The sequence below is a fragment of the Benincasa hispida genome, chromosome 2 (genome assembly GCF_009727055.1).
Source record: "Benincasa hispida cultivar B227 chromosome 2, ASM972705v1, whole genome shotgun sequence".
NCBI classification, from domain to species: Eukaryota; Viridiplantae; Streptophyta; class Magnoliopsida; order Cucurbitales; family Cucurbitaceae; genus Benincasa; species Benincasa hispida.
The window spans coordinates 9,058,278-9,068,151 of NC_052350.1; the positions used below are offsets into that span (position 1 = coordinate 9,058,278).

Sequence of the window (9,874 nt, forward strand, 5' to 3'; positions counted from 1 at the left end):
GTTTGGACGTCGTGAAGGCTGCTGGATTCGCAGTGAAGTCTCGTCGAGTTTGGACACTGTCGACCGATCTGGTGTGCGCGGAAGGTTGGGTTGTGATCGGATCTACTCGCTGAACGTCGTCTGCACCTGGGAGATCAACGGATCCACGACTAAAGTGTGGTTGGGCGTTGTTCAGATCTGGACGCCGATTCTCCTTGGCTGGGCGCGACCCGATCTGTCCGTCGATGGATTGGGTTGTCGTTCCGGCGGCACTCATTTGTTGAAGAAGGCGAGGTAAGGCAATCTCGAGGTACTGTTGGACTGCTTCCTTAATCGTGTTAGCTATCTCAAAATTGGTCATCAAAGGAGACTCATCAATGGTGGCTAGGGTTTTGTTACCTTGCTCTGATACCATGATGAAAATAAAAGAAGAAGAAGAAAAGAACACACGAATAGTTTACGTGGAAAACCCTAGGCCAGGGAGAAAAAACTACGATTTAGTTTTTATTATTCAAGTAATGCAGAAATACAGAAAGACTGCTCAAATAAATAGACAGACAGAAAGCCCTAGGTCCATAAGAGAATTATGAATAAGCCCCTAGGGCAAACCAACCCTTTTTCGACAAAAATAGTTTTGAAGTGAAACTATTTAAATTAATTTTAATAGTGATGGAAAAAATAATGAAACTTAATTAGTTATAGTTGTTTTAATTCTTTTAAATTATCATTTAATTGATATTAACACTAGCTATTGAAAGTGAGTATTTAGTGAAAATTTGAGGTTAAAAGTGGAAACCTTGAAATTTGGGACCGAATTGAAACAAAATGCAAATTTCAAGAGTAAAATCATGGCATTTTGAAGCTTAGGGTCTAAATTTAAATCAATCTTAGAACTTAAGGACTCAAGAGTGTTTTGAAACCTAGGGATCAAATAGAAAGTAAACCCAAAACCTAGGGCTAAAAAGGTGTTTTTCCCTTCTTTTTTTTTTTTTTTTTTTTTTTTATCATTAACTCGTTTTCGTGGCCTCTTCAAAGATCTTACCTACAACATGTTCCTTTTTTTTTTTTTTTCTTTTGAAAGGAAACATAATTTTTCATTGATAAAATGAAAAGAGACTAATACTGAAAAATACAGTATCTTGTATAAGAGGAGAAGACATCAAAATGTAACACACTTAAAACCTAACAAACCAACCAACTCCGAAAAGGAAACCAAATCTAGGGGACACGAGAACTTTAAAGCCCTAGCCTACAGAGGAACAATGAGCAAACAAGGTAATAAGTCCAATAATATCAGAAGTGCGAGGATCAAACCACAAAACAAACTGACTTCAAAACTGTCACTTCCAAGCCTGCAACTACTAGGAAAAGAAAACACAACTTCTTTAGGGCAAAACAGTAAGAGTCGCATAGACACGAGAATTCCATAATAATAGTTCAATTGCTAGAGTAAACCACCAACCTAAGCTTTAACAGAAGGAGAACGAGGTGGAATTGATTTTAATTGCAAACCACATTTTTCAATCAAAGCAGAAATTTCGCAAGAGTTATGGGTGACTATTTTGCTTGAACGTTTTCACCATTTTGAAACAAGGTATCAAAACCATCTTTAAAATAAACCTCTGAAATCTCCTCAACAAAATCATCNCTGATTACCACAACATCCATGCGTTGATCGATGTGTTTACCTTTGCGATGGAGTGTTTCTCCGCATGCGGTTGTCTATGCGGTGGTCCGATTTTCGCGTTTGCTTTCATTTCTTGCATTAGCTACAAAGATAGAACATTGAACGCATAATTAATGCAAAATAACAGGGTAGTTAGATTCGACATGCTGATCGATGCAAACTCATATTCTCGTGAATTCCTATCATGATTGACGCATATTCTGCCTAACAACCTTCATAATTCTAAGTAAAAGGCCTAAGATGACATGCATTTCTGCATGTCATCAGAGTGACCCTTCACTTTAAAAATCAATCAATCCGGGTGGATGAAAGCTTGCCAATTTAGACAGATGTCTTGGAGAGAGTATGCTGCAAAATATTTAGAAAAAGAACACTATTGGGAAGCATTAAGTTTAGCATCATAATGGGTGAACCAAGGATGTTCTTTATCTTGGAAGACTCTTTGATTTCTTTCAAACCATAGTTCAACTAGCAAGGCTTTCACTGCATTGATCCAAATCAGATTTGACGTTTTTTTTTTTAGGATAGGACCTATAAGAATCTGCTGCACATAGTTTCTAAAAATGTTGTCAAATGACCAACTCATGTTGAAAGTTTTAAAAAGGGCTCTCCAACAGTTTTTGGCATAAAGACGTCAAAGAACAAATGTTGAAGCTCTTCTTCTTCTGATTTACATAAGACACACTGATTGGGAGAAAGAAAATGGGAAGGCAGCTTGTATTGCAAAACTGAAGCGCAATTTAGGGCTCCAAAAAGCATGATCCATACTGTAATGTTCACTCTTCGAGGGCTATTGGTCTTCTTTAGAGCTTTTTGTAGGCGAATGTCAAGAGGTGGGACCAAAGCGAGATGGTTAGATAATGATTTTACTGTGAAGGATCCACTGGCTTCTAAGGACCAACGAGAGTCGGATCTGTTTGAAGGCTCCTTGGACACCAAGGAGGGTAGATTTTGAAAATCTGAAATTTCACCTTCTTTTAAGAGTCCTCTGAAGAATAAAGACCAAGAATGATTTTGAGAATCCCAATGATCCAAAACAGATCCATTTTGGTTGGAAGCAATTCCGAACGAGGGAAAACTGTTTTTGAGGGGAGTATTATCAATCCAAGGGTCATGCCACAAAGCAATTCTGTTGCCATTTCCTAGACTGAATACAGCCAATGATTCTACTTTCAACCAAGTTTTTGAGATGCTGATCCAAGGGCTACGAAGGCTGCAAAGTGTCTTCCCAGAAGTGTGCCAATCACCAATATTTCTGCCGTGAATACTCTTAATAACTTGTCTCCAAAGAGAGGAGTTCTCTTGCATAAAGCGTCACCTCCATTTGGCTAGAAGAGCCAAGTTTCTTCTTTTTAAACCTCCTAGAGCAAGACCACCATATTCTACTTTTTTAGAGACAATTTCCCATTTTACCAAATGATTTAGCTTCCCTCCTTTATGTCCTTCCCAAAAGAAGTTTCTCATAATTCTTTCTATAGAAGAAATTACCTTTTCTGGCATTAAAAAGGAAAACATATAATAAATTGGTAAATTTGAGAGAACTGAATTGCATAAAGTTGCCCTACTACCTCTTGAAAGATTATACTTCTCCATTTGTCTAGTTTACTCTGAAGTTTATCAATCACTGACTGCCAAAAGTCCACTCTTTTTGGATATCCACCCAAGGGAAGACCTAGATACAAAAAAGGAAGTTGCAAAGTTTTACAACTTAGCCTTGAGGCTACAGCCTCTTGCTTGGAATCTTCAATGTTGATTCCACAAATGGCTGATTTTTCCCAATTTATTTTCTATCTGGAGCACCACTCAAATAGTGCGAGTTTTTCGAAGAGTCTCTAACATTTCATCATCATATCTACAAAATAAAAGGGTGTCATTTGCAAATTGAAGAATGAAGATATGGATGTTATCCTTTCCTACCACAAAACCTTCAAACAGGCCTTTATCATAAATTCTGTTAACCAAAGCTGATAGGACTTCACTGACTAAGAGAAAAAGAAAAGGAAAGAGTGGGTCTCCTTGTCTAATTCCTCTTGTGGCCATAATTCTTCCTCTAGGTCTTCCATTGATGAATATGGAAAATTTAGGATTGGATATGCAGTCCATAATCCAAGAAATCCATTTTGGGTGGAAGTTTTTTTCATGGAGAACATTTTCAAGAAACTCCCAATTAACTCGGTCAAAAACTTTTTCCAAATCAAGTTTTAGTATCCACCCTTGTTTCTTCTTGATTCTATACTCGTCCACATCCTCGTTTGCTATTAGAATCGGGTCAAGGATTTGCCTTCCTTCTATGAAAGCACTTTGTGTTGAACTTATTAGACTTGGCATGAGCATTTTGAACCTTTCCGCAAGTACCTTAGCTACTATCTTGTAAACAATAGTGGATAAGCTGATGGGTCGGAAATCTTTAACCAAGACTGCTTCCTCCTTCTGAATTAAGCAAATGAAATTTTCCTTGATACATGAGTTGAGCTTACCGTTGTGATAAAAATCCTCGAAGACATCTTTAATCCCATCCTTCAACAAATTCCAGAAATGGAGAATAAATTCTATAGTGAACCCATCTAGCCTTGGAGCCTTGTTCTTTCCCAATGCTTTGATTGCAGATTTGATCTCTGATATGCTGAATCTTGCGATCAGTTGAGCGTTGGCTTCAGCTGAGACTCTTGGCCAATCTAGATTCAAAGGGATTGAGCGAGAACCCGTGCATTTTGTGTATAAATTGGAAAAGAAGTCCAATATGATTATTTCTATTTCTTTGAAAGATTTAGTTGGCATCCCTTGCTCATTGAATAATTCAGCAATAAGATTTTTCCTTTTTTTAGCTGCAAGGAAATGGTGAAAGAAATTAGTGTTTTCATCCCCCAGAAGTAACCAATTCAGCTTACTTTTTTGAATGAGGTCTCTTTTCTTTGTTTGGTATAGAGATAAAAGGTCAGCTTTCAAAGATATTCTCATGTCTTATTCTATTGAGAAGTCCTCAAAACTTTTGGCTTGGAGGTCTTTTTTCATGATTTCTTTCAGTAGAGATTCTTCTTTAATTTTCTGGCCTTTCTCATGCTCTACCAGCCACTTTTTTACATTCTGTTTTACACTTCTTAGTCTGGAATACATTGCGAATCCAGCCCAACCTTGCTGCCCCTCTACCAACAAAGCTCTTTCAATCACCCGACAGCACTCCTTATTTTTTAGCCAACTGTTACAGAATCTAAATGGGGAGGGTCCCCATTCAAAAGCACCAGCTTCAAATAATAGAGGGAAGTGGTCTGAGATAGTTCGAGCTTGCCTCGTCACTCTTGAGTCTTCAAAGATTTCATCCCAATTGTGAGAAATAAAGAATCTGTCGATGAGGGATCTTGATGTTACCACTCCTTCTCTTGACCAAGAGAATCTTCCCTTGGACATGCGTATTTCAAGTAGATTTGACTGTCTAATGAATTTTTTGAAATTTCTGATTTCCCTTGATGTTCTCCCTATTGGGAATCTCTCTTGTCTTCTTCGGATGCAATTGAAATCCCCTCCAAGGCACCATGGAGCATCACAAGTTTCTAAAATGGAAGATAATTCAGACCATAGGCTGTCTCTTTTTCTATACCTTTCTCGGCCTTTTGGTTAAGATCAAGTGTAGTATCTGTTCTTATCAGTTCAACAAAATCATCTTTTGCTAGAGAGTTCATAATATCCTCACTGCTTGCACTAACTTTTGAATCTACATCAGAATCGTAACCTGCAGCATGTTTCTTTAATTTTTCATTATTTCCCATGAAACAGTATTGCTGTGATGACAACACCCATGTTCCAATCTCTGAATAGTACTCAGGAATAGTATCTTCCTTGCACCACTGATTAGACTGATAGATCTAAAGTCTTTTACTTCACTACCTCTCCTTTTTTAAGGTTAAAAAATCATGTTTTTTCTAACTCATGTGAAGATGTGGAAATTTAAAATTATGAAAAATTATTATAGTCGTATATGCATAAGTTCTAAAAATTTGTAAGTTAAGTGCAAGGCATGCTGAATTACCCTGCCATTGAACATCTTTAATTAAACATATTTTAACAGCTCTCCTTTTGCAAACCAATTTTGATGACCATTTTTTAAGCTATTCGACTCTGATGGCAGTTTGATGATATTGGATCTCATGGCACAAAAGTAATCATCTATAATTTGTGGTATAATGGAGACGGCAGAATGGAGCTCGACTTCAATAAAGATCCGGAGGTTCAAACACTTACTGTTTGTTTTTCTTCTTTTAATTGACTGTTTAATTATTTGGGAGGATTTTTCTATTGATTCTGTGGTAAGTTGTAACACAGGACATTTGCATTGACGGAGACGTAAAAGAAATTGCCGCTCTCCCTGCATCAAAGGCAATCAACGAGCAGCATATTGCTAATCGATTGCAATATTCTCTCCGTGTAAGCTTGAGTTGCAAAAAGAATGCTACAGCTTCGTTTTATTAGGACTCAAGTTTTATACTTGCACTTAATTCTTCTCAGGAATATTTATCAATCTTGTATTTGCGGACATCTGAAAATTTCAAAATAGTATTGCGTGGGAGGGTTGTTCTGCATCGTAATCTTGCCGATGATCTCAAATATCTTGAATACATTTTGTATAAGCCTCAAAGTGGTGGACATGTGGAGGTAGCATTTATCTTTTCAGTCATTCTTTTTTCTTTCTTTAATTTTTTTGGGTGATTTTCCATGCCCATAATTGTCTATATTTTATAAATTTGTTGTTTGGCTTAGTAGATAAATCGTCCTAAGAATGGAAACTTGTCGTTTGTTGTCAACAGGATTAGCAATAAGGATCTTATAGCTCTTTGTTGATATCATTATTATTTGGTTAATACACTTTGAGGAGATGCTAAATTTTTTTAATTTATTTTTTATCTCTGTTTTCTGGAGTTACTAAAGTACTTCCGTCTCCTTTTATTATATATCAATTATCTATCTAGTATATCGTGTATCTTGTAAGAATTAAACTAAATGAAAAGAAAAAAGAAAGAAAGGAAGAACGAATGAGCGAAACAAAGAATAAAAGGTGATGAAGAAGATGGGAGCATATTTCTTACGCAAGATCTTATTTAAGTCCTAAAGATAAACATGACGATGATCTTATTTAACTCTTTTCTTACTATTCAGGGTGTGGTTGTTACTACAATTGGGTTCCTGAAGGAGGCCCCAGATGTCAATATACACGGTTTTAATGTTTACCACAAAAATCGTTTGATTCTGGTAAGTTATCGCATTTTTTGTTGACCATTTTCTAACCCATAGCATAGCATCGTTCCTTCCCCTTCCTCATTTTAACCATTATAGAGCTTCTTTTCTTTCTCCATTTTATGTGTTTCTGGCCTCTGGGTAGTCTTTTTTTTTTCTTATTAATATATTTTTCTATGTTGAAAAATGAGTATGGTATTTCTTAATCAATATTCAAGCTGAAGTTTTCTTCATGATCGAGCACACACCCATTTCTTTCTCAGTTTCAGATCTCTTACTATTTCTCGTTATTTGTCTATTTGTCCGATTGGATTGGTGAAAGATTGGATCCTGGTTCTTTCTATGTATATTATACCAATTTTCTTTTAAAAAAATAGATGCTTCGTTTAAAATATATGTTAATCATGCCCATTGTGAAGGTAATCTATTTCGGCTCTATTAAAGCTTTTGTGAAAATATGTCATAGTTACCTTTTTGGTCTTTAACAATCTTACATCAGCTTTCAGGCTCCATATATGCTCCCATGCGTGGGGAATTGTTACAGTATATATGTAAAGGATTAGTTTTTCGTCGTTAGTTTGAGGTTCCTAATAATGCCTTTGTATGTTTAATTTTAGTGAATAGAGTAATATGGTTTATTCTTTCATATTTGGTTCCACATTAACACAATGATTCAGTGAACAGACTAATTCCTTTTTATGTAATTTGCAGCCATTTTGGAGGGTTGTGAGCTATTCAGAGAGTAGAGGAAGAGGCGTTGTTGGTAGGGCATTTGCTTTCAGAATTTCCTTTGTTTTAACATGTCAGCTGATGGTCATTGATATTCTTCTATATCTGAAGGTGTTCTCGAAGCAAATTTTATTGAGCCTACACATAATAAACAAGACTTTGAGAGAACTTCTCTTTTCCAGAAGCTTGAAGCTCGTTTGAAAGATATGACTTGGGAATACTGGTGAGCTATTTTGCTAAAATTATTAGGCGATGATGATCATTTTTTCCCCCTTTTTTCTATTTTGATTGAGGGAGGCACGAGTTACTTGGCTTCGATTGTTTTTACTTGTGTCATCCCATCATTTTGCCTGTCTATCTGGCAGGGATTACCATTGTGGACTCGTTGGGTATCAAGTTAAGAAACAACTCCGTGTGACAGCAGCCTCACAAACACCATCCAACATCACAGTATCTGCTGGTACGGAACATCCTCACATGTTGAAACAATGCTTTCCAGCTACGGTCACAGAGGCTAAAGAAACAGCACATGGGAGACCTGAACGATTTAGACTGGAAACACAGGGAAAATCTAGAGAAGGTACCTAGTTAGTTGAACATCAGTTAATCACATTATTTAATGTCCTCTTTCTATAGTTCTAAAGCTTTTTGTTGGTGCAGGAGTATGTATGAAGAGAAAGGCAGATTTGATAGAAGATGGACAGGTGAAAGGGCTTAGGACAAATTAGTCTGCATTGTTTATTGTTTTTAGCTCATGGTTTGCTTCTGTTATGTTAATCCAGTTGTCTCTATATAATTCATGCAAATCACCAGAGATTATTGTGTTTTACCAGTATTAGTTGACCTTCCTCTTCCTATATATCAAATCATCCAGCTGGTTCTGTTCTTTGATTCTTTTTCCATCTTTGTTTAGTCAACCAAATTGTTAATCACTTCTTACAGTGGTTTTTTTTGGCCCCTGATATTTTAAATGCACATAATTTGAGCATGGCTATTTTTTCAACTTTTATATGACAAACAAATTAACTTATTTTTCTGTCCTTGTGCAGGCTGCCCGTGCTTATCAACAGAACAATCAACAGGCTATTGTTTTGTTGGAAGAAAATATGAAGCTTCATGCAAAGTAAGTTAATAGGAAGCATATTTGATGGTTTAGAAATGAACTTTATCTAATCCAAAACCTCAGATCAGCAGGAAATGAGCTGTTATGTTAAGTTTTATAAGTTATTACGCACTAATATTTCTTCATTTTTCTGTGTAGATGTTCGGAGTATGAAAAGCGGGAGGAAGAACTTAATCTCAAGGTATAAACTGGAAATGTTTTTAAGTGAAACATTTGTTTCGTTTGGACCTTGTGGCATTTCTCCACTTTCTGATGTTACTCATGAATTAGACATCGAAAATTAAATAGTTTGATCTCACTCATTAGTAAATTTCTGTAATGTCACATGTACAGGCAACGCGGCTTAGGAACGACATACAGGAAGTCCAACTCAAGATCCTGAGGCTGTTGGATGAGTTAAAATCTTTAGAAGCAGTTAAGGGTGAAGGCATTGTATAAAATGTATATTCATTTTGTTCTTTTTCAATCTTTTAACCCCTTGATAACATAACCCTGTAGCTTAAAACCAGAAAAATGGATAGGTACGAGGCCGACGTGGTTAGCAGTATGACGACCCCTTGATTTTTGCCCTCAAAACATTGATAATAGTTGCCTGGGATTTGGATTTTCAGCTCTCGTGTGTCAGTTTCCTTGGCGGAAAAATTGACCAATTGTACAGAAATGAAACCCACCTTGTAACTTACCCAAAATGTCTAAATTCATGTTAATTATCAGTGTTATTCGTATATAAATTGTTCCATTTTTTTAATTCATGGTGTTCATTGTTTTCTATATGAAAACTATGTATTAGGTTTCTATTTCTATTTCTTATTTTTTTAGGGATGTGCACCAATAATTTTGATTGATTGTCGTATAAAGCATGTCAATACATCATAGTTAGCATGAGTATAGATCAATTGATATAAGATATTCTTTCGACCAAACAAATTTAAGTTCACTCGACTAGCAAAGAATAATTGACAATTAAAATCTCATCTTTTTTTAATTTGAACCTCTGTATTTTCAAAAAAAAACCAATATTGATGTATGTGAATAAAAATATAGTGGTAGTTATAAAAAAGAAAATGTAGCAATTGAAAAAGTGAAACCCAATGAGTTATTAGAAAAAAAAAAACTACAATTAAGGAATG

The 9,874-nt window shown here is 35.9% G+C and overlaps 1 protein-coding gene and 1 non-coding gene across 3 annotated transcripts in view; both read left to right on the forward strand.

Moving 5' to 3' along the window:
• The window catches only part of LOC120071653 (protein MICRORCHIDIA 6-like), a 36,739-nt gene extending 27,264 nt beyond the window's left edge, over positions 1 to 9,475 (forward strand). For both annotated transcript variants that reach the window (XM_039024023.1, XM_039024022.1), the window contains exons 10-20: positions 5,790 to 5,888; positions 5,984 to 6,085; positions 6,167 to 6,313; positions 6,815 to 6,907; positions 7,604 to 7,655; positions 7,733 to 7,844; positions 7,987 to 8,201; positions 8,282 to 8,325; positions 8,671 to 8,744; positions 8,883 to 8,925; positions 9,078 to 9,475. In XM_039024023.1, the coding sequence (XP_038879951.1) occupies positions 5,790 to 5,888; positions 5,984 to 6,085; positions 6,167 to 6,313; positions 6,815 to 6,907; positions 7,604 to 7,655; positions 7,733 to 7,844; positions 7,987 to 8,201; positions 8,282 to 8,325; positions 8,671 to 8,744; positions 8,883 to 8,925; positions 9,078 to 9,182 (1,086 nt within the window). In that variant the 3' untranslated portion in view covers positions 9,183 to 9,475. The remainder of the gene's footprint in view (positions 1 to 5,789; positions 5,889 to 5,983; positions 6,086 to 6,166; positions 6,314 to 6,814; positions 6,908 to 7,603; positions 7,656 to 7,732; positions 7,845 to 7,986; positions 8,202 to 8,281; positions 8,326 to 8,670; positions 8,745 to 8,882; positions 8,926 to 9,077) is intronic.
• Positions 5,258 to 5,457, forward strand: LOC120072413. Its single transcript, XR_005480473.1, has one exon. It is a non-coding gene; the product is annotated as a U2 spliceosomal RNA (small nuclear RNA).
• Positions 9,476 to 9,874: the final 399 nt, after the last annotated feature.